The following is a 25,560-nucleotide window of genomic DNA, read 5'->3' on the forward strand; positions in this document are numbered from 1 at the left end:
GCGAGGTCTTTGCGCGGCACGGTGCGCCTACTTACCTGATCTCAGACAGGGGGTCTCCGTTTGTCAGTGAGCTCTTTAACCATGTACTCGCTACCCTGGGGTCGGAACACAGACTTACGACTGCTTATCACCCACAGACTAATGCAACAGAGAGGGTGAATCGCTCATTGAAGACCGCCATCCGTGCTTATGTTGGTAACAAGCACACTGCTTGGGATCGTTACCTACCCCAAATTTGCTTTGCGTTGAGAACGGCTCGTCACGAAAGTACTGGCCACAGCCCTTCCATGTTGCTGTATGGACGTGAACTGAATACTCCTCTTGACGTTATCACTCAGCCGAACTGTGATGGCACCGATGAGCCTGGCATTCCATATCCAGAAAGCTTGGAGTCATCCCTCAGGGAAGCACATGATCATGCCCGATCCATTTTGGAGGACAGCCATGCCAAAAGGAAAAAGTACTATGATCGGAGGCGTCGTCCTGTTTCTTACGCTGTAGATGACTTGGTCAGAGTAAAAACCCATCCCCGCTCGGATGCTCTGGCAAACTTCACTGCTAAGCTGGCGCCTGTCTATTCTGGCCCTTTTCGTGTTTCGCAAAAACTCTCAGAAGTGAACTATAAGCTCATTGATGTGGACACAGGAAGGGACGCAGGTGTATTTCATGTGGTGAATCTGTTACCTTTTCGTACCTGGGACTCGGGTGTTGAAACCGAGACTGAGCCTACGGACGGTTCTGCTGTGGATGCGTTGGCTGATGTTTTGTTGTCAGACGTGCCTTATGACGCTAGTGCTGATCCTGTTGACATGTATGTCTCTGAATTGCAACTGGACGATGAGTGTGCGGCCCCTGGGAGCACCAAGGTTTGCGATCTGTCATCTGTTGTGGACAGTGTTGAAGGAGTGGCTGACCCGCAGGAAACCTTTAATGCTCAAAACGTCAATTTGCTTGATGCTGGCGCCTGTCCTGACATTTGCCGCTATGACTTGAGACCCCGGGATGCTCCGAGAATCACCTCTGATTGGTCAACAAATAGGTGGACGAATGTGTACCACACTGACAGGCTGGACCTTAAATAGTATGTATATTGTGCAAATGTAAGTTCATATGTTTGGTAATGCTGTGGCCTTGATGTTTACTTTTTCTAGGTAAGCTAAACAAATACTGAATTTTGCCATTGAAAAAATGGACACTGTTCAAATTGTGTTCATGTGTTATTGCAACTAAACAATGTCTTGTGAAGACTGTGTTTGTGCCTTCGGTTGATTGTTTACATGTTTTTTTTCATTAACCATGTGTTGTAGTAAACTATGGTTTTTTTTTGTCTGTTTATGCTGTCATGTATGCTTATGTGTGCCTGATTGATACGTCCTCCATTATATCTCCTGTGGGGTTATTTCAACAACTTTTCATTTTGTTTTAAGCTGTGCTTGTTTTCTGTTGTGTGCAGCTGGGGACAGCTTTTTTTTGCCAGGGGGAATCTGTAACGGCCACCTAATGTTTTAGTGTGCATGTGCCTTTAAGATGATGCTGTGATGCGCATGCACGGGCTCGTGTGCGAGTACGCGTGGTTGCAGAGAGGTGACGGAGACTGATGGTTGTGTTTAGCTCTACCGCTGACCACGTGTGTACATTATTTTCTTTGTTTGTGACGGTACCAGAGTGTTTTTGGTTTCCCTTTTCTGTACCCGCTCCTTTTGTATGTGTATTCAAAGAGCGCGGGTGAACACCGCTATTAAAGGTTTTGGAAATGCCTATCTAATGGACTCGTGTTCATTCTTCTCCTCCGGCCAGCGGTTTAATTCCGGGTACCGTTGGACCCTAACTCTCTGGCCTGCCGTTACAAGTTCACAGTTTATTTCTGTCCAGTGCAGTTTTGACTGCTCTCAGCAGGGGGCGTGGAAAGACAAAAGTTAGATTCATTGAGTCATTTGCCTTCTGAGTGTCTGAGCGTGCTTATTTTACGACTCAATATAAGGTGGCATAAGTGTATGAGCATTTTAAATGTATTGCACACTGTAGTATAATAAAACATAATTGATGTTGCTTTATATCTTACTGTTTAAACAACTAAATAAACTTGCTGACGAAAAATGACTGTGTTTGGAACGTATTTAAAAGAAATGAGTGTTTCGTGTGTTTGATCACCGTGTGGCGCGCAACCGTGTCTCGTCCTCAGTGGCTCGAAGCTCGTCGCGCGCCCCCCGCCCCCAAACCGAATACGAGAGTGCGCGCGAGAAATGCAGTGCGAGACACGCACCGAGCAGTCCATATAAACCCACCGAATCAACGCGCACAGAAAAAACCCCACTGGAAAACACAGAAGACGCCTGTTTAACGAGCGACAGGAAAGGCCACCGCCGACGGTAAGACTTTCACTTTTTCAGTAGATTTTGTTTTTTATTGGCAATTTTATTCTAGTTGGACTGTCTATGATCAATAAGATCAGCTTGGTTCACCATCTCTATTTGGTGATTTCAAATCGCACGGTGACAAACCGGGAGTTTATTCAAACTATGTACACAATTTAGTACGTCTCCAAGCGTGAATAAGAGGGAGTGTGTTTTCTGGATGCTTTATTTCTGGAGGAAAGATTTAAGTCAGCCACGGAATTCACGCGGCTGATCTGAGAGTGGAGAGGGGCGTGTGCGGCCAGAGAAGCGCTGTCCGTGAGCGCGCATCAGTCGTTTTTTCAACACGGAATGAATTATTTCTAATGTGCAACAAAAAAGCCTCACAAATTATTAAGGAAATAGGAGGAGTGAAAAGGTTTTTTCTTATGCGCAAATTAATAAATTACTGGATTTTACCTTTAAACTCATTGTTTTATATCGAGGGTCGTTATGTTATGAATAAAGAGTCAAACGATGCATTTCTGTTGACAGAGAGGCGGATTGCATCCTCTTTTGTTAGAGAGAAGTGCTGGAGCACATTTTTCAGCGCTACATTTAACTGGTGCACACGCGTGCGCGCACTCTCATCCACCCACACGCGCGCACATACTACAGAACAGATACTTATTGATGGATATTATACAAATGGTACATATTTATAATTAAGCTTTACAGGTACATCCCGATTTTTAACGACACTGTAATACCAACATGTTTAAAAGTACCTGTTTTTCCTCAACCTTTTAAACCCCCACCAATGTTAGGTGAAATGGAATCTATTGCTTTTATACCTAATTGTATCAATGTGTTTTTTTTATCATGGTTATTGTTTATTTATTTATTATCTCGATGTACATTCGTAATTGTCTGATCCTTTGTCTCCGCGGAGCACATGCGCATTGCGCGTAGGGTGTGGATGGACAACAGATGCTTTTTACCCCCTGTTTCTCTATACATTGGCATTCTAATGTGGTATATTTTATGAAGAGCTTTTTTATTAAATTGAGTACAGGAAGAAATCATTTTCCATTTTATGAAGACAAAATTTGTTCAATTTACGTTTTACGGCGTTGCCGCAGACAATGAACCGAGTGACCGCGCGCTCGCCTTCTGGTTTTCCAGTGAGAAAAACGAGCGCACGCTCACACCCCTTGTGAATTCCTGTAGGGGCGCAAGAACATCGCTTCTTTCTCACAATTTCTGCTGTAATCAGTCTGATATTTCGGGCTTTTTTCGAAAAGGAGCTGATTGTGTGCCAATTTTAGAAAAGGTGCAGTTGACACATTGAGAGTTGACACATTAAACCCCTTAAATGAGTCACGCGCTTCAACCAGGAAACATCAGACCAAACCCTCTGAAAACTGAGCGCTGAAATGTCTGAGGTGACCATTAAGACGACGGCCTTGTAATAGCTATGACGTAGTATATGAGCACAGGGAAATTCTTTATAACAATATACAATTTTTAGTCATTTGATATTTTTTTTTCAAACAAAACACAAACTGCAAACAGAAGTCTGTGTGTGTTAAGTGCTTAAAGATACTGTTGCATAAAACTGACCAGGAAGTTTAATCATTAGTGTAGTTAACCAAAGATATGGCAAATAAATTGTTCTTTGCAAAAAAGTTCAAGGCGTTATTGTATTACAATTGGAAATATCCAACAGAAATTGTCACCTGAGTAAATGTATGTAGATGTTTACACAGTATAAAGTGATGTCTCCCTTATCTTCCCCTTGTAAAGCAGGCACTTGGTAACTCAAATCTAGTCATGTTGAGCATTCCTAGGGCTGTTAAATAAAGCGGTTTGATTATTTATATAATGGTTATATGGTGATATATTACAGATAAGATGTTATAGTTAAACTCCCTTTGTGTGCAGAAGTAAGAATAGCAGTCAGGTGAATTACTAGTGTGCTCAGGTGTGTTTGTAGGCGTGTAGAACCGAAATTCCAAACCCAGCTGGAGATTATTGTCATAAGAACACATGAAAGCAGGACTAGTCTCGTAATCCTGAGACGGCTGCATTAAGAAGATTGTGTATAGAGTTATGTCTAATATCACTGTTCTGTTTGATATGAAGCCAGTAATGAGAAGAACTATCTATATAGATATCAATACATATCAATATATGTCTATTGTGAGTTGTACAGAGTATGCTTTAGAGAGAAAGAAAGAGAGGGAGGGAAAGAGAAGTTTGTGTAGTTTAAGATGGTGAGTTGAGGAAAAATAATGCTTCATTATCTGTTCATTAGAAACACAAAGCTCATCAGAAATGCTGAAGTATGTATAGTGTTTATTTTTCTGAAATGTCTTACTGAATTTGGCGCACCAGGTGCTTTTGATCTTTATATTTTGATCATGATTCACATTTTGTCAGAAAGAGAGAGAGAAACAGGAAGAAGGCAGGATGCCACTGACAGAGAAGCAGCTCAGCCAAGCAGAGCTGTGTTTGTATGTGCGCGTGTTTGAAGAAGATCATTTAAAGGGACAGTTAAGTCAGGCACATCTGAGACAGTCCAGAATTAGAGATGCATTCAATGTTATTTTTGGTCCTGCGTGTTTAAAAAAAAGTATACTTACCCATTCTGTCACACCGTTTTTAACTACTTCTGATTAGTGGAGCATTCTTTTATGTGATGTTTTCCCCGGGCAGCTTTAGTGTTGCTGGCAACACTTGATAAGTTTTGGTGTCAGTCACTGGTCAGATTCTGTCCCATCATGCTTTGTGGTCTGTGTGCACTGGGTGGAATGTGATTGGTGGGTTTATGAACCAGCAGAATTGAACTACTGAGCCTTTTCTTTTTTCACAGTTACAAACAAAACTGCATTATATGCATATATATACTTTCTGAATATTCATTTAGCGGGATTTCAGTGCTTAAGCAAATGGCCAGGACATTTGATGTGTTAAAACTGTTGAGAATCAACTTGATGCAAATTTGTCAAGTTAACCACATGTGTCTGAATACTTACGTGCATGATTGTGTTAATTATGAATGGTTCCCTGAGGGAAACAAGCGGCTTAGATTTTTGATTGTGATATTCTGTGTGTCATCATGGAATCTCTCTCTTGGTTTCCATGGCAATGACCTGAAGGAACTGCAAGAATGAGCCAGAATGGCAGCTCTCCTATGGTTCCTACGGCAACAGCCAATCAAAGGCCAGACCCCCACTGACCCCACCTGTCTGTTATAGTCCCTTGGAGAGAGATGCACACTGTTCAGGAACATTAGGCAGGATACACAAGACAATGTAATTTTGTAAAAATGGAAATAAGTCTTATTTAGTGACGGGCGATATTGAAAAAGGTGTACTATTTCAAAAAGATTGACATTTTCACCATATATATGCTTGATGCGCTCTTTTCTAAACCCACTTTTAGAGCCTTAAGAAAGGATATGGGAGGAGGAGTGAAGGCCAAACCAGACACTGTATATAACCAAGGCCTGTTTTAAAGAACAATGCTGTGTCCTTTTGTTTGGACAGCCAGTTTCCCTCAAGAATGAAAATATTAAACACTGTACATTTGCGTGTCCCTTTTTTTCTGGTGATGTAGGAATTATGTTTAGACTAGGGCTAAATCGCAGATATTCAAGACCGCATTATGTGCCTGTCTTATCTTTAAAGAGCTTTACAGATATGTAACATCACAGATACTGTATAGGCTCTTCTATATAAATGAGAGATCATGTAAGGTCTAAAGTCATTACACATCAGAAAGCTAGGGTGAGGTTAAGAGATTGTGTGTTACTGTAGAGGAATGGCGAGGGTGTCTTCGGGAACGATGACAGTATAAAAAAAAACACACACACTCAGTCACAGTGCATTTTTCCTTCAGCGAGCAGCTAAACAGTCATCAGAATAATGTGGGGTCACTACATTGTTGAAGCAAGAATCTCAAGGTCTTTGTGTGTGTGTTTTGGTCTGCCAGTGGTGTTTATGTTCCCTCTCTGTTGTTTTCATTAGAGCAATTTCCATCCGGAGAGATGCTCTGTGTGTGGGGGGGATGAAGGATTTTTACCAGGTCAAAGTTTTCATGATTCACAAGATGCTGTCTTAACGCTTTATTATAAAAGGATACTTCAGATACTAAATTCTGATTCAATGGGCCATGTAAAAAGCTTTTGACTATAAATGCACACCTGTGGCTGTGCTTAGATGGAATCTTTTTGAATTGTCTGAACTGAATTAAGAGGAAAATCTGTGGAATTTTACGGATGTGATTTCATTGGAATTCTAAACAAATGTTCTGAATGGAGTTGGTGTGCCGTTTCCAGTCAATCATACCTCAAGAGTATAAAGAGCCACTTACCTTACAACTGTGACTTATCTTGTGCCATACCATCACTGTCCTTATCCCAAACCTATGTTTTCCTTTATTATACTACAGGAATTGATGTGTGTGTGTGAAAAAAATATGAAATTTCAAGTCCAAATTGTACAGTGCTGCATTCTCATTAGTTTCTAATATAGGACAATGTGCTGTACTTCATTATTCTAATAACTCATACTAGTAATATATGTAACTGTTTATTAAACATTGATTCTTTTGTTGCAGTACTGTGGTCAAGATATTAAAAAACCAACAGAACAGTTGAGTCTGTGTGTTCAGCCCAGTCTCATGGCATAGGCACAACATTTTCAATCTATTGTTTAGTGTTCATGGACACAAATTTCCCCCTTTTTTTTCATGTCACTCAGCTCGACTTTCAGTACACAGAGTATGTGTGTTTACGTTTATATATTTATAATCTGATATCAAAGGAAGTCATACGTATTTAAGGAGGTGGCTAATCAACACCTCACCCACCACAAACCTAAAATCCCAGCCGCGAAGGCTAATTTAGCTAAAAGCGCACACATTTTAAGAGGTGGCAAAGCAATGACAAAGGCCCACCCTAAACTGGCCCCTTAACCCAACGTCAAATCATAAAAAAAACATGAATGAGATTGTAGGAATTTACACCAATGAGCAACCTCGTAAAACAGGTACGAATTCCCATCAGATTGCATTGATAAATATTTATACGTATAAAATATACTTTGTAATAAAATACGTTAGATTGAAAGTCGTGCTGGGTGACACTGAAAATGTCTTGCTGAGTGACACAAAAGGAAAGGGAACACGAATCAAAAATTACATTTCGTCACAAATTCCCGTGAGACTTTGTTGGTGTGCTGCAGTCAGTAGTCAATACTCCATTGCACAATCTTTTTTTATTAAAAACAGAATCATTCTTATTATTACTGAATTACTATTCAGTCTATTCTTGCTTTGTTTATTTGTGACAACTAATAATAAATTGTGAGTTGAGTCTAATTTTGTTTAAATGACATGTAGAACATGTGTAGAATCCTTTAAATGAGGGTCTGTGTCAGTTTGTAAGTACCTATGTATGTGGTAGACGGACTGCTGACTAGATTTTGAAAAACAACTTATTTATCTTAATTATACAATTACATGAAGTGTTTAAAGGTCCAATGTGTAATTGAGAGGATCTATTGATAGAAATGCAATATACTATACATAACTATGTCTTCAGAGGTGTTTGAAGACTATTTTATTACCTTAGAATGAGCTATTTCTATCTACATGCACCACGCGTCCCCGGCATATTGTTTCTACAGTAGCCCTAAATGGACAAACTGCTCAACAGAGCACGTTTCGTAAATATGTTATCTCCTTCTGCAAAGAAGCGAAAACAAGACTACATCTTAGTCCCTTGTCAGCCACCGTAGTGCTTCAAACGGGAAGGGTGAGGAATGAGCCGTTGGTTGCAATTCGCAACCTCACCACTGGATGGCGCTACATTTCATTCTCTGGACCTCTCTAGCTTTCCTGTAGCTCATTGGTAAGAGCATTGCGTTAAAAATGCAAGGTTGTGGGTTCGATCCCAGGGGATTGCAAACACCTATGTTAAATGTATAGGACAAAGCAATGTTAGTCGCTTTGGATAAAAGCGTCTGCCAATTGCGTAAATGTAAATGGACCTTAAAAAAAAAGGCAAAAGAAAGTGCATGTTTATGTCTTTGAGATACATTCGCTCAAATTTTAAGTGTGGTCAGAGGTAAACCTGACATTTTTTTGGCATTTCAGAAGGAAACTATAAATACTGCAATGTCATATTAGCCCTTGTCAAAACTTTGCTTTAATAGTTAGTGCACAGGTAACAGTTCCTTGGTTAATAAGAATCTAAGGCGTGTATGCTGATCTCAGAACAGGAAGCTGGGATCACCACACACAGTTCTGGTTTCGAACAAACACTGTCTGCTACTTTTATTTTTGACTTTAGAAATGAAACATCAAAACCTGAAGTGGAATATTTCAGAAAAACAGACATTATCTTGAAGCACATCTGTTCTTCAGCTTTACTCTATCAATTTTTTCAAATGATCTGTGTGAACATGAACAAGAATAATCAATCAATCACAATAATGTGACTCATTTCCACAAATAACAATTGAATCGTAAAGTTGCTGGTTCACCCATTCTATACATAAACACTTGTGTGTATATATATATATATATATTTATTTATGAGGCCATATTCGGAGGGCTCCCTGATTATCATTTTCTTTTGTACTTTTAAGTACCTGTTCTTGTTGTAACCTGCCTTTAGTGATTTAAAAATGGGCCTTCAATCCAAATGATGATTATTGCCCACTATTTGTTCTTTTAATTTACACGCATGCGTGTTCTTATGTTTATATGACTTGTATTTGAATTTAGCTCGTATTATGTAAGTTTCTGCTTTCTTTGGCCCGTTCTCTCTCGTAAAAGAGATTCAAACGTCAACGGGACATGGTTAACCTGGTTAAGGTTTAATTATACTATTTATTCATCAAATCATTCAGCCAGTCAAACAAAGAACAAGTGCTTCCAGTTTCAGTATCTGCACATTGAAGTTATTCATTAGCTTGGTCTCCTATTTGCAAAGTGACCGGAGCAACAATGTGCTAGTCTGTGTTTTGTTTGAGCACATCTCTAGGGTTATGAGCTTGTGTGTGTGTGCGTATAGGTGTGTTTTGTTTGAGAACAGGTCAAGAGTTATTAGTGCGTGTCATCCTCTATGACTGGCACGTTCACTTCATACTTTCCTTCATTAATTGTGTCCAGTCTGTAATAAACAAGTGCCACGCTGCCCCCTGCTGACCTGGAGCTATTAGATGCTAGTTTTGTTATCCTACATCAGGGGTCTTCAACTATTTTTCTTTGAGGGCCAGATTCCAAAAGTATTAATAGGATGCGGGCCAGTTTTTTTTAGCATATCCTCCTTTCTTCTGCTGTTTTGTATTTCTGTTAGGCTATTTACTGCGTTTTGGTCCTTTTATACTGTTTTTTTGTTGCTGTTACTTATAGGCCATATATAAAAACATGCACACAAATATTGCATCCAGTATTTGTGCCTTTTCATGATATTAAATTACAAGGGATATTGTCTTTCTAATTGTATTTTATATTCCTTAATGTGTTACTTTATCCCAAAAAAGAGTCCAGTACATCCAAGATGGCACTGTTTTTTCAAGAAGATATTTGGCTGAATTAAGGTTTAATCAATAAAAGTAAAAACGCAAATACATTCAACATAAAAGTAATCCCCCTGCCCCTTGTGACGTTAAAGTAGCGTCTTATAAAGCAAATCAATTGATCTATCTGTGCAAGAAACTGAACACTACTTTCACATCTTCGGGTGGCACTTATCGGGCAGATCCTTTGTATACTGCTATTTTTCGTAAATATAGGCGCAACACATAATGAATGCAGTAATAAAAACAACATCGTTTTCCCCTTATCTGAAACAACAGTTCACACTTCCTACAGTTATCCTACTTTCAAGGGCACAAAACCCATTTTAAACACACAACCTATCGCGTGTGCAAACCGATTGTCTATGGCTGCACAATGCATTTCTGATTATAACGTTGTAAGTAACATTAAGTTTCTTGGACTGACCGATCAAATCGCTTTGAAAGACGTAAATCATTATGAGCCGCAGGAATTACTTTTGTATTGAATGTAGCAGCGTTTTGGACTTTTAAAGATGTGCCGGATATGTATTAGGCACATCTTTATTATATGTATTATATATATTCCCAAGCTGGGGTCCCAGAGTTCACATGAGTGGCGCGGGAGCTGACATACATTGAGGTTAAATAAAGTTGCATAAAATGTTCCACTAATCATTTATATAAAAATCATGTGCTTACAATGCCAAGATAATGCAGTCAAAAATATCTTATATAAAACAAATATATCAATTTCCGGCTCCATCGGCAGACATTCACACAGGGCTTTGCGGTAGCTGGAAGCACTGACATTGGCTGTTCTCGACTCAAGTGAGAATTGTCCTCTATCAGGCGTCAACGTTCGTGTCAACATAAAAATAAAAATAAAGAGAAGGGAAACGTTGTAACACAGTTCCAAGTAAGGAAGGAAGGAGGTGAGAACGGCAAACATTTAACAACTTTTATTAAAATAAACAAACCACAAAACAAAGTAGGATGCCGAACATAATAAAAACATAATAAAACATTTAAAAAAAATCCAGGCCTGGTACTCTCTCGTTGTACACTCCTGTCGCTCATCCTTTCATGCTTCTGATCTCCTCCGTGAGAGATGCGAGACCGGTGCAACGCAGCTGACACTAATCACTCGCGTTCCCTCACGGCTCTCGTCCCGCCTTGCTTGTAACCAACATTAATTTCTGTGATTCTTCGTCAGAAATGAAGAAAAGTTTAGATGCTCGATAAAACCTACTTAAATTGAGGTTTTATTGAAGGGGAAGACAAGACAAGGCCAGAATATGTGTTCTGTAGTGAAAAATTGGTAAATATCAGCATGAAACCAAGTAAAATGAAAAGACACCTTGTAAAATAAGCAGTAATTGACAGTAGCCTGAAAAATAACCTGAACATTTGTTTGAGTATTCAAGTAAAAATGTCATTAAAATCTTTTAAATTACTCGCCTTAACAATTTAATTTATTTATATTAACTTTCTATATATGGGAATAGCAATTATGTGTTGGGGTTGGGGGAGCTCCAATTGTCATATGTTCGTGGGGGGCCCAAGGAGAAAAGATTGGGAACCACTGATTTAAAGCACACTTTTCTTAAAGTCTCTCCCCTTATTTGAAATGTTAAGGAGGTCCAGGTAAAGATGATTGGCGGGCCGCCTTTTGACTAGCCCTGTCCTACATACACTTGTGATGTTGGGGTCCATTAGTGTGCATTTGTTGCATTAAATATCTCTTCGACCTAAAAATAAATTATGAATTAGGAGCTAAACTAATATGAGAAAATGATAATGTAATATGATATGTATCTGTTGTAGTTCAAGGTATTTAAATATGAAATGCCATGAATTGGTGTTCTCAGCATGATTTACCGCTGTTACAGAACAGCGATTGGGTCAGATTTTCTGCTCCAGTTCTTCACCCCCCTGCTACGCCCAATGTGAATGTGTGTATGTTAAAGTTACATAAGCAATTTGGGATTTAGTAGCATACACATTTTTATACCAATAATTTACATTGCAGATACATTCATATGATACGGCTCTATCTTAGGCTCTAGTCTCCACCATGCGGCTCTGTTCTGGGGCCTAGTCTGGATTCAACATGTATTTTATTATTCTATTTTTACTTTTATTCTGAAATTGCTGATGGGTTTTCAAATACTATGAACTCGCACAAAGTCTCTGCACGGACATCTTACAAGCCGTTTCAGGATCATATTTACTCTCAATCAGCAGGTTTCATAAAACAAGTGAATTTCTACCCCACTGAACACACGCACACACTGCAAGGTATTGTTTAACGCTGAAACAGCGTGCTGCTGTCTGCTTGAATCAGAGGAGACGGGACAGATAGTGTCTATTGTTCTCTTACAGACACACCGCAAAGAAACAGTTTCCATGTTTCCATTGTCATACGTAAGAAACCGTCAAGTCACACATTTCCTACACATGAATACCGTTCTGTCTGCGCGTCTGTGCAAGTGTGTCATTACAAAGCTGGTTGCTGAGATCAGGAACGCTAAAGCAACCAACAGGGAGGATGGGAGAGAAACTGAGAGTTTGCACTGCTGCTTCTTGGGAATGGGTCACATGACCACCGGGGTTGCTTGGTAACTACGGTTATGAATTGCAGGTAGTTACTGTGTGCGGCACAGAGATGCTATCCTCTGTAACCCTCCCTCCCCAGATCTATCTATCTACGCATCAGCAACAGAGTCTGGTTACAGATTAATGATGTATAGTTTTGATGTGTGATATGAAAGAAGTTTGATGGACTTTGTCATAGAGATTGAGTTTTGATTGCTGAGCATCTTTACCTCTCTGCTGAATAGAGAGAATAAACCTACATTACATACTGCAGGTTTATTACATTTTGTCTGCTTTCTTAAATTATTGAACGGGTGTAAGGCCTGTGTGCAGAGATGCATATGATTTCATCTGTACTTATTCAAAGCATGAAATACATTTGATGTCCGAGCATGTTATTTTAATCATGCATGGCAAGTTGCATTTGACATGCAGCACTTCCACTAATAATCCCTGAGGAATGCTGTTATCGCTATGGTTGCGCTTTCATAGCTCAGGAGACTTGATGGATTAACAGTTATGTATCAATTTGTCTTATCTGGTTTTGTTCTTGCAGCTAATTCCAGGGAAACACATGAGATGTTGTTGTTAACAATTATGTTGATTTATCATTTAAATCTCTGGTGGCTCGGCAAATCTGTGGCCAGTTTTGAGATCTCCTGATCTGATGAATCCGATTAAATCTTGATTTAAACAACCAGACCAGATTTTGTCTTTTCATTTTTTGAATGGGGGTGGAATAAAACATGGAATCATACACTACATTTATTTTTGACCCTCATGTGGTTCAAAACCTGTATATGACTCTTTCTTCTGTGGAACTCAAAAGACGATATTTTGAAAAATGTATCCGTGGATTTGTGCCTATACAGTAGAAGTCCGTGGGGGCCAATGTTGTTTGGTTAACGTTTCTCAAAGTATCTTTTGTGTTCTGCAGAAGAAAGAAAGAAAGTCTTACAGGTTTGGACTGACATGATGGTGGGTCAATAATGTAAGAATTTTCCTTTCACCATTTGCTTATGCAAAATATCTGAGTTTTTTAAAAGATCTAATTCATTTTTGTCTGGAGTATGGAATCTGAAAAATGAGGGTTCAAAATAAACAAAATATTGAGAAAATCACCTTTAATGTCGGCATGAAATAAAAAATACTAATTCCAATAGTTTAACACAGTGGTACAGTATTTATTATAAATTATTAATGCGTGGACATCATTTTTATTTTATCATTCATTTACACTTTTAATCTTTAATCAAAAACGTTAACCTCCTCCCCCCCTCATAACAACCTATTTCACTTCTGGTCACTAGGAATTGCGCGAGGACGGGGTGCAATGACTGACTGATTGCAAACTGGCAGTTAAATCTGCTCCCATTTTGTTGGCTACGCCAAACTTTCAATGATCCAATCAGTTCTAGATGGATGAAGTCCCGTCCTAAATTTATTTTTCTCATTTTAGAACTCGTTTCACTCAGGTAAACGTCACAATACCCAAAAAATACGATCCCTACTTTAGTTTCGTGCCGCTGTAGCAGGCTGTTGCTAAGAAGAAACAAGTTTATTTTAATGCTCTCTATTGGCTTACTGTAATGACGTTGTAGAGAATAAATAACCTTGAAAACGGAAATTGTAAGCTTTATATATAGACACCAAACTCAAGTTGGTAATTCTCAAAGAGGAGGCAGCAGCGAGAAACTGCGTGTTTCCGACCATTTTTCTTTGCAATTTTTCTTCATCCACTCACAAGTTTTATCAAAATATCTTCGTGTACCATGATCTTAATGATTTTTGGCATAAAAGAAAAATCTATAATTTTGACCCATACAATGTATTGTTGGCTATTGCTTCAAATAAACATGTGCTACTTATTTTTTTGTGGTCCAGGGTCACATATAACAACAGCATAGATGAGTTATGACATCAAAGCACATCGAGATGAAAGCACATGTACTGTTTAGACCTAACTGCAGAAAAAGACATTGCGGTGTTTTTGTTTGGTCATTGATTGTTTTCTTACTCTATTTCAGAGGTAAAATGGGAGGGAAGCTAAGCAAAAAGAAGAAGGGATACAATGTGAACGACGAGAAGGCAAAGGAGAAGGACGCAAAGACGGAGGGAGCGTCGGCGGAGGAAGGTGAAGCTCAAGAAGAGAACAAGGAAGAAGCTACCACTACCACGGAGACCACCAATGACACGGCGGCAGCCGTCAAAGAAGCCACGCCTGGTGCTGAGAGCAATTCCACCGCTCCCAAGGAGGAGGAGAAAGGATCTGCCCCTGCGAAAAAGGATGAGCCTGCAGCTAACGCTAATGCTAGTGCTCCTAAAGTCTCTGAATCCAAGACCGCCGAGGCTGGTAAAGCGGAACCCGCCAAGAGTCCTGATGCCCCTCCGGCCAAAGCTGAGGAAAAATCCACCCCGGCAACTGAGAAAGAGCCAGCGAAAGAGGCCGCCCTTCCTGCTAAAGATCCCGCCCCCCCTGTAGCTACAGCAACGGAGAGCAAGGCTGACACTGAGTCTAAAAAGACTGAGGCTCCGCCCGCAAAAGAATCCACCCCTGCAGAGCCAATCACCAAGGAGACCAGCCCCGCCCCTAATAAGGAGCAAGCAGTGGCTGTGCAAGATTAACAGAAGGAACAGTGAACGGCAAGATTAATGTGAAAATGCAAGCAAGATCAAATTGAAATAATAAAACTAGCCCGCCCAATTTAAACAACATCAGTGATTATAATATAAATAATGATAATAGTAACAATAACTATAATGATTTTAACAGGCTGGACTTTGATCATCGTTTTGCTGATGGACATGATCATGATGATAAGACCAACGAGTTATGTCAAGATATTATCTTTTAAATTGAACTTTGATGCAAACCACCAGCCCCCCAACTCTTTCTCTCTCTTTCTCTATCCCTCTCTCTCTTCGTACCTTTCCTCCACCTCTATTTTAATGAGGGGGTGGAACAAGAAACATGAATCCCTTCATTGCCGCCGTTACCTCCCTTCATTTGAGTGTGATGTAATGGCAGTGGGTGGGGTTAATATATACTGTATGCGTGTGTGTGTGTGTGTGTGCGTGGTATTAGTAGTCCCGCCTCCCTGATACACATTTCATCGTTCCTGTTTGCCGCTTTCTAGTTTGTGATTGGCATTGTGTCTTTGCTTCTCACCTAAGTTTCTTTCTCTCTCACTCTTTCTCCTGTATTAGTGGAAAATCATTGGACAGCACAATCCATCACACACACATACACACACACACACACACAAATACAGTGTTGTTGAATGTTAGAAGTATTAATGTGTTTAACCATGTTAAAGGTATGACAGTGTGTGTGGAGACAGTATGAGAGAAAGTGTATGACACAAAGTATAAAATGAGTGTTTGCGGTGTTTATGAAGTGATGCACAATTTGAGCATCTGTAAGTGTTTGTGCGTGTGTGTGTGTGTTTGGAGTTCTGGTCTTTCTGTTCTTTGAAAGCAGCAGTTGTCATGATATTAAAGAGAGCGAGAGAGAGAGCGCAGACCTCCAAACTCACAGAACAGGACACACTTCTTACAAACACACATCATTCTCTCCAAATACTGAATGAATGCGAGTGCTGTGTGTTGTGTAATAATGTGTGTGTTTTGCATGTCAGTGGTTGGCCCTATTGTTGTGTATTTTTGGTTGCTGTGAAGATAAATGTTGCTACAGGTGAAATTTCATTTGAATAAACAGACACGCACTCCCTCTTTCTATTTCTATCTGTTTCTTTCACTATCATTCCTTTTCTTTCCCAAACTCCCTGTTAGAATAAAAAAACATGAAATGGATGAATCCAGATAACTGTACTTGTATACATGGAGCAACATTAATAAAAAGAAAGAACCACAGATTGAAAATCATTTCACGTCTTCATTCTTTTGTTCTCACAGATAATCTTCACCTTTTAAAGGTATCAAAAGCTAAATTTCATACACCGGGCCTTTAATAGTCATCTAAGTCGCATGACAAATATCTAGATGTTTGAAGGGACTGCAAGGTTTGATATTTTGTCACTTAATTTTTACATTTCATTCGTACGAAACCAAAGCCACATCAGATCCGTTGTACTTTAGGTCCTGCATTTTTTTAGTATCCCTATGTGGCACTGTATCTTTTCACAGAATTAATGTAAGCGCACAGATCCCTGTCATAGTCTTCTGAACACTGGAGTGTAAAGACGCCTTTATTTTAGCACAGATCAGATGGCCACAGACAGTTTCTGTTTGCCGAGTGGAGTGTAAAACAGATTGAGAGGAGAGAATCTCTCTTTAGGTTGTTCTTCTAGAGCAGATATCTTGATATTTCAACAGACTATTTTGGGTTCAAACAAATTAAGGTCTATTAGTACTGTGTCTCATAGTCTTCTGTTGTAAGCGCATTATACTGTAAACTTGATTTTATCTTGTTTTTACAAACTGAGCTTGGAGAGTTCAACTTATTTAACCTATTATCTTCTTTCAATTGTGGAGGAGAGCAGTGCAGTCAGGCAGTTTGTTCTTGAATAGTATTTGTTATCATACTTTTCAAAGAAATACATAGGCCTACTGTATATCCTGCTATCCATGTCATATTGTACCCTTAGTTCATCTGTGGCTGTCTCTTAAGCTTTGGTTTTGGTTTGAGTAAATAAACAGACGATTTAATTAAACATTATTTAAGGATTTTGTAGAACAGTATCTGAATACAAGGTTGTTTGTTTATCAGATGTCAGATCTGCTCTTGTTCTCTATCTCTCAGGGTTGACTGGATACGTGTATGACTGCCTTTGGGCCTTAGAAACGGTCGCTAAGCCTCTGATCCCATGGCAACGGTCACTTCGTTTTGTAAGACAGAAAGAGAGAACACACAGAAACACACAACAGTGGGGACACAAATCTATACGTTCTGGAAACTTTCCATAGACAAAATGGCTTTTATACTTAAACATTTCAATTGCTGTAGTTAAAGACTGTAATATCATTGTGGGTACATAATCCACACCACTCCTAAAAATAAAGCTGCTTCACGATGCCATAGAATAACCTTTTTTTGGTCTAAATGGTTCCCTAAAGAACAAAAAGGATCTTTGTGGCGAAAAAGGTTCTTCAGATCATAAAAAGGTAATAAATAGATGGTTCTTTGTGGAACAAAAAGTGGTTCTTTTATGGTATCGATGTGAAGAACCTTTCAAGCACTATTATTTTAAGCGTGTACACCAAATTTAACACTTCCACAATTCTGACTGACTCCAAGCTAGGAGTTTGTATTTTTTTTATTTCAGAGTGACCATTGCTGATCATCTGAACATGATTTTCTGTTTGTTTATCAAAACCTGCAAATTCAAGTCTAAATATAAAGTGATTTGTGAACTCTTCTTTCTGACCTCCATCTGATCATTCTGCTTATATATTCACAATCACACAGTAACAATGCTGGTTCTAAAAACAGATCAGAACCAACGGGAAATAAAACAGTAGTGACAAACATGAAAGAACTGGCACACATAACACGGCACACACAAATATAGATGAATGAAACAGGCACCAACATCAACATTAACACCTGATTGGATAGGGAGGTAACCATGGATACTGTTCTTGCCTAGCAACAGGCTCAAGTGGATACATTTTAAATCCCACCTTCTTAAAGGAAGCTGAGCAATGCACACACCTGCACTTTCTCACACACATACTTACACACACATACCTGCACATGCTCACACACAGTCTCTCGTTTGTCACAATCCTCCTTCCTCTATTTTTTTTCTTCCTGTTTACGCCCCCATGCTCCCCCCAGCCCGAATCAGCAGGGTCCCTGGAGGGGAAATTGCTGCCTGTCATTGGCTGACTGCATCACCATGGTAACGCAGCTGCAGATGCGATTGTGCATGCGACAGAGAAACACAGTATGTGTAAATCTTGGCCAAGCCAATAATGATTTTAGATCCATCCACTGCCTGAGACAAGAACTTGAACCGGTTACTTGTGCAGGTGTCTTATATTTGCAAACTGAAAACTCCTGGGGCCAGATTCGCGAAACTATTCTTAAAACAGATTACGAGATTGTTTTTAAGACCGAACACAGGAAGCTCGTAAGAATGTACATTCTTAAGAAGGTTTCAAATATTTTTTTAAGAAATCTTCATTTTTTTCATAAAAATAAAATGACGTGATTTGTAAATCAATCTTTAGAAATAAATGTAACTGTCTTAAAGGGATAGTTCACCCAAAAACTCAAATTTGCTCTTTATTTACCCAGGCCATCCGAGATGTAGGTGACATTTTTCTTGAGTAGAACTATAAAGAAGATTGTTTGGTAAATCCGCAGCCCTCTTTGCTTCATGTAATGGGAGTCTATGGGGTCCGCCGTTCTAGGAGTTCCTAAAGCACATAATTCCAAAAGAGCGCCTCCTGGCGACATGTTGACCTCTTGTGAAGCAAATCGTTTGATATTTTCATTAAATTGAATGTCATTTTTAATGATATAAGTCATACTGTGGAGCCTCTGCAAACGTCCCGATCGCGATCTTCTTGTACTATTTAGTGGCGGATGGCATGTCAGCGTCTGGTGCGTTTAGCGCCACCTACAGAAAGGGAGTGTTGAGCGACAGTCGCTTTTTTGGAATTATGTGATTGAGGAACTCTTAGACAGGTGGACCCTATAGACTTCCATTATATGAAGCAGAGAGGGCTGCGGATTTAACAAACAATATACTCAAGAAAAAATTTCACCATCCCGGATGACAAAAAAAAATATGGCAGTTAAGAAGAATATTTATGAATCCCCCCAAGTTGAAATGGACTGTCATTCACTACTCAGAACACTTAAACCAATGTGTAATTTTTTGGAGGATCTGTTGAAAGAAATGCAACATAGTGCTTCTAATGGGAGCAGGTCCGGCTCGGGGGGTTGCGAGGCCCTAGACAGGCAACTGATGAAAAAAATCACTAACCCTCTCTCTCTTTCTCTCAACAGGTTTTGAACGCTTACGCATTAAACAATGTAAAGCAGAGCATACCTTTATTGTAAGCTTGCTTTTCTTCCTCTGCTTCTCTCTTCTTAGCTCCTGAAAAGTACAGTTTTGATGCAACCTCACTAAAATAAGTCATTCATTCTTTATCTCTTAATCAATTAAGATGATGCGAATTGCTTGATGTAACATGAACAGTAGGTTGTTATGACCTAGTACATTACCCATAATCCTAACACCTCCGCAATCGCGCCATAAACATTATGCAGGTTAGCTCACTCTGCTCTTATTTTCTAATGTTTTCCATCTTTATTTATGCTGATGTTTTGTATTTATTGTCATTTTACTGTTGTGGAGAGTTTATCCTGTTAATAAATCCTCGTGTTTTTTTTACTTATCGTTTCTGTGATTCTTATGTTAATCAAAAAGGTCCCTGCGCATGTAGCGCTCAATATTTGGGGGTTTTGGAGGCCCCTGTGTTGTCATAGGGGCCCAGGCAATCGGCTGTAGTGCCTGTTGGACGGGTCGACTCTGATTGGGAGGAGTGAGTGGTGGAGTAAGCCATTGGTTGCAATTTGATCTAGATCCTGCTAAATTTCATACACTGGTCTTTAAGAATTAAACTTTTCTCAGATGGTTTTTTTTAAGTATACTCTATAAGAGATATAGAAATAAAACAAGATAATATTATCAACATACAGAAGGAGAGCTATTATACAACAAATCACTATCGCAATGCGTTACTTAATTCCATCAATGAGCAAAATATCTTCCAGAACTTAATCAAAGCACTTTTTAAGTATATTGGCTATCTATGGTTTGTGATATCCGCATGTTTCATGCTCTTTTAGGTCTACGTATTACAAGTTATAAATAAAAGGCCATCTAACTCCTATAAGAAAAAGTGAATAATTTAGCAAATGCTTTTATCCAAAGTGACTTACAGTTAAGGAACATCACAAGTAATTTATCATGAAAGAGACAAAAATATCCTGGTGAGTTTCAAGATTAAACCAGAATAGTATAGAAGCTAAAGCAGACTTAAAATACAGAAAACAGAAATGTGGTATGTTAGATTTAGATGCGCATACCCCACTTATAAACAACTGCAATCTCTTACATACATCATTTATTCTTCTTTGGCTGAGAGGAGATTAAAGGGAGAGCAAAAGAAGACTTTTGAGATCCCAACAACATCTCAAATGTTGTAGTCTTTGGTAATACAAATGAACAGTTTTGTTGTGTCAATAAATCACACTTACATTGAAAATTATTTTAATGAGAACTTAAACATTCCTTATGAAGTTAAGACTAAATTAAGCAATGGTAAGCCTATTCCTTTCAAAGCTTTATACTCTTAATTCATTCAAACAATTATCGTATTTGTGCCTTAAAATATAATAATCTGGACAGTTAAAGTAATCCCTATGATCCCAGCAACACTTCACCTAAACAATTTCTCATCGGTTGTATTTAAATATTAAGGTTTCATGCATAATGTACCTGACTGGTGATCCAGGCAGCTGAGAGGCTGATGGGACCTCAGCTCTTCCCTCTCCTATCAAAAGAAATATGATCATTAACGGAGAATTTATAATGAGTGTGATTAAAAATGGCATAAAGAATGATCTATATGGACCGCCATCTGCTATAATGAACAAACAGCCAAAACAGCTGCATTTTGGTGGAGGAGAGTCAAACCGTTTGTTGCCAAGCAACAGGAGATACGCCATTTCCGGGACCGTGACTGTATCAGACTCAGAGAAATTAGAGAGAGCGTTAAATGGAGTCCAGATAAATTGATTTATTATTCTAAATAATTATTTTATGTTACGGTCTAACTATGGTATATGCGGGTTAGGGTAATGTACATCGGTCTCACTACAGGAACCATATTGTAGGACATTTCTGAAATAATGTTCAGAAGATGTTAATGCTCTATCGACATATAACCAGAGAAACAGAAAAAACACGAACCTTACCTACAGTAACAGGCACAAAAATACATTAATGTTGTTTTCAGACCACAGGCCTTGTGTTTCATCGTACGCGCGCGCCTGACCCCCGGATAATAAATGTATTAAATAAACAATTTGATGAATGGGTCCTGTAGTTCAATCGCATTTAAACAAACCGTGTACATTGACATCTAGTGGTTGAGCTTGGTATCGCAGTCTAAATTGAAAATATTGGAGAGACCATTAAAGCAAAGTAACGGTTCTTCTCCGCTTCGATTATAATCAGAAATAATCTACAGGCCCACTATTGTTTGTGAATGTGTACCGGAAGTTCAGTTGGGTTCACAAAAGTGTCGTTTGTTTAGATGAAACCGTCTAGATTCCATATTCTAACTGTGTGTTTTATGTCTATATTTGTGAGTGAACAGTCAAAGCTGAGGAGAAATAAGCAAACGGTTCACAGATGGCTTGTCAAGCAACAAACACACACAGATCATCATTCAGCACACACACACGTGCACACGCGAACACACACACCCTACAGCGCCACAGCTGAGGTCGTATTTGTGCCAGTTTTCAGACATTTTAACTCTTTGATCATTGAACCATCCTCTTTTTCTCGCATCCAGTGTTATTTTCCTCACATACACCACTCTGTGCCTCCAACATCAAGCTTTTTCACTGTTCACCATGACAACTACCTCCGTCCATTCATTTTTCCGGCGGCGAATATCACGTCATTCCTGATTGGCTGTTAGGAGTGTGACAGACTGATGTAACGAGCAGCTCCTCCAATATGCTCCCACTGGTCGGAACTACAGTCGGAAGCGGTCTGTCGGACCGACAGAATGAAGAGATGTGGGTTTCCATGGTGACGACACCTACGTAAGAAGAGTGGGAAGAAGCAAAAAAAGATAATCAAACAGTTGAAGCTGTAAAATAGCAAACAATACTAAATAACAATACCATTTCATGTCTTGTCGTATTCACTGTTATTACTCTCATGTAATTACACTACACACAAACTCACAATACACTAGATTCCTTCAAACACACACATGGCGTTTTAATTCAAGTGAACGCTGAAGGATGGTGAACGTCAATTCAGTCAACATCGCCCTCTACAGGACAAACCTTTAACTGTCTGACAGGTGCTCTGGAGCAGCTCTGCACTCTTCAGTTCTGTGTTGTGATAAATTTCCAAATGTTTTGTATCAGAAATTAGTTGATTTGTTGAGACCTCTTCTGAAACTACAGAAACATTAAATTATTCAGGAGAAATATATGTGAAGCCTTCAAGAAGTATATATATGCTTTCCAGTTATACATCTCAGTGCTGTCTAGACATAGATGTTTTTTTATATGGGTTGTTTGGTGCTGTTAATACTGAATATTTCTAAATACAAAAACCTTGCTTTCAAATAATCACACAACTTAAAGGGATAGCTCACACAAACATGAAAATTCTGTCATCATTTACTCACATTCAGGTCGACACAAACCTGTATAGATTTCTTTGCTCTGCTGAACGCAAAGAAAGATATTTGAAGGAATGTTACCAAACAGATCTCATCCCCCATTTAATGTCATAGTAGGGAAAATACACACTGTTTGGTTGTTGACATTCTTCCAAAAATTATCATTTGTGTTTTGCATGTAAAAGAAACGTTTAAAGGTTTGGAAAAATCTGGGGGTGAGTGAATTATTTTTTGGCGAACTCTCCCTTTGATAGGAAAGTGCACTAAGCAAGAAAAAAAAGGAAGCAATCTGGAATACATACCAAAAAGAAGATCAGACTCTTATAAAAAATTAAACGCCTTTATTGTTTCTCAAATACAAAAGAAATACAAAAAGAAACACAGACAGCAATAGACACTCGGTCTGAAGTAGAGCTCAGTCTTTTGGTTAAGTATGCAGTCTTTCTCTCCGTTCCACTAGGCCAGATCGCTTTTTTCTGTCACCTCGGTGTGACTATTATCAGAACCGCCCGGCGCCAGCAGAGTTCTGCGGTTGTAGTGGCCCTTCATGATGCCTGAGTTGTTGTTTTCATTAAGAATTTGTTTTTGTTTCTGCCGGTTGAGGGACTGAACCAGGCCGAGCACCACGGCGGCGAGCGAGTACTGGCCCGTGAGCTTCCGTGGCTGTAGGACGAGCGGGTTGGGTTGCACGCGGCCCAGCAGAAAGTGCGTACGGATCTTTCCTTCCTGCTCGCTGATGCCCTTCACGTAGATCTCACCGCGGTATTCGAAGGCGAAGCCGCGCTCGTTCAGGATGGCGTAGGTCTCCTCCGGGAGCTGGATCTTCCCGCTGACACCCGTGCTGTCCATGCGACTCGCCAGATTTACAGTTTTCCCCCAAATATCGTACTGCGGCTTTTTAGCGCCGATCACTCCTGCCACCACTGAGCCATGTGCCATACCTGAGAAAGAGAGAGATTATTCAATTTAAACATTTAATAAAACACAAAAGTTGAATTCTGGAGGTAAAAATTTATAATTAGCGATATGTATAAACTTTGCTGGACAGACATTTAATAAGTAATGTGATAGAATATGGTTCTGTTGAAGCTTTAAAAAAGTGCATTTATTTTAGCTATTTAAAAAAGAGTTTAACTGTTACTAAACCGGCTACTGTTAACATGCAAACAATTGACACCGAAAAGTGACAATGCACTAGAGCAGTGGTTCTCAAACTTTTTTGGCTTAAGTACCCCTTATTATGTTTTTTTTCAAGCCAAGTACCCCTTGACCAGAACAACATTTTACTTTAAAATACAGTGAAATGAGAGTCAAACCTTTGTTATATCTAAATTTTTAATTCATTTTTATGCATCTTTGTGTAGTCCTAATTTCACATATAAATACTATTATCATAATTTATTGATTTTCATTATTTATTCCTCAATGTCAGTTTCTGTCACATACCCCCTGCAGTACCCCTGGGGGTACGCGTACCCCCAGTTGAAAACCACTGCACTAGAGTGATAAACGTCTTGGTTACGTATGTAACCTCGGTTCCCTGATGGAGGGAACGAGACGTTGTGTCGAGAACGACAGATGGGGTTCGCCCTTGAGAACCAATCAACTCTGACTACTATAGAAAAAGGCCAATGAAATTTGGCGAATGCAATTTGCATGCCGGGCTCCGCCCCCGGAAATCCGGTATAAAAGGAGGCCGGCGTGCAGCATTCACTTACCTTTGTTCTGAAGAGCCTGAGACCTCTCAAACTGCAGCAGAATACGATACGTGTTCGTGGCATAAGGGACACAACGTCTCGTTCCCTCCATCAGGGAACCGAGGTTACATACGTAACCAAGACGTTCCCTTTCTGTCGGTCTCTCGACGTTGTGTCGAGAACGACAGATGGGGTTGCCTATGGAAAACGCCACAACGCTGTATCGCGTCACAATCTCTAGCGAAGCGACGGTAACAAGCCTGGGCGTGTCATCTCGAAGCTTTCGTGAGACTGTAACCTTCCAGTGTGGTGGTCGGGGGGTTCCAGAGCTTTCTTGGAGAAAGATGGGTACAGCCCTGACCGGTAACTTTCACGGACGGGGCCTTAGCTCTCTATAGGCGAGAGGCCGTCCAGATCAGTTTACACCGGGTAAGCGCGACTCTTAATCAGAGAAGCGCTACAGAGGCCACCTCCTACCCGTGGGGAGGAATATGGTGGATATAGGTATGGTCTCGTCCTTGGAGGAGAACGCATGGAACGTGCGGACTGAGTAGTTAACCGCGAGGTGGAGGCCCACCTGGGGAAGCTCATGGGTTACCAGGAGTGGGAACCATTCTCATGAGGATACATCAGACGGAACAGCCCACGGAGGGGGTGTTACAGACGTCCGGTAGCACTAGGTCCGGTTAGAGCTATCTGTGATAGCTCACATGGTATCCCGGCCTAAGGGGGAAGGCTGCTCTGCCCAGCCAGCCCCCAGGGGGTGCTTGTTTGGTGATGGATGGAATGCCTATTCTTAACCAGTGTCTGGGTAAGAAGGGAGGCTGGTGAGGTACCAGTTTCTTAGCGATGTGTTCGGGTAAGAAGAAAAGGTAAATAGCACACTGACCCAACCTGTTAGAGGGTGGAAAGGTGCTTTCGCAGGCATACGCCCCCCCGGATGCCAGTCCT

General features: G+C 39.9%; 2 protein-coding genes across 4 annotated transcripts in view; one reads left to right on the forward strand and one right to left on the reverse strand.

The window, feature by feature from the left end:
- Nucleotides 1-2,211: 2,211 nt before the first annotated feature.
- On the forward strand, nucleotides 2,212-16,387 carry basp1 (brain abundant, membrane attached signal protein 1). Its single transcript, XM_056740758.1, has 2 exons — nucleotides 2,212-2,369; nucleotides 14,530-16,387. Exon 2 carries the CDS (start codon nucleotides 14,537-14,539, stop codon nucleotides 15,125-15,127), a length of 591 nt encoding a protein of 196 aa, XP_056596736.1. The 5' UTR covers nucleotides 2,212-2,369; nucleotides 14,530-14,536; the 3' UTR covers nucleotides 15,128-16,387.
- A 6,866-nt stretch (nucleotides 16,388-23,253) lies between these two features.
- The window catches only part of adcy8 (adenylate cyclase 8 (brain)), a 44,821-nt gene continuing 42,514 nt past the window's right edge, over nucleotides 23,254-25,560 (reverse strand). For all 3 annotated transcript variants that reach the window (XM_056743075.1, XM_056743076.1, XM_056743074.1), the window contains one exon: nucleotides 23,254-23,853. In XM_056743075.1, the coding sequence (XP_056599053.1) occupies nucleotides 23,369-23,853 (485 nt within the window). In that variant the 3' untranslated portion in view covers nucleotides 23,254-23,368. The remainder of the gene's footprint in view (nucleotides 23,854-25,560) is intronic.

This window comes from Triplophysa dalaica, chromosome 3 (assembly GCF_015846415.1).
Source record: "Triplophysa dalaica isolate WHDGS20190420 chromosome 3, ASM1584641v1, whole genome shotgun sequence".
Classification (NCBI taxonomy): Eukaryota; Metazoa; Chordata; class Actinopteri; order Cypriniformes; family Nemacheilidae; genus Triplophysa; species Triplophysa dalaica.

Coding starts and splice junctions, on each gene's coding strand:
- basp1 (XM_056740758.1), top strand. CDS start 14,537: ATGGGAGGGAAGCTAAGCAAAAAGAAGAAGGGATACAATGTGAACGAC.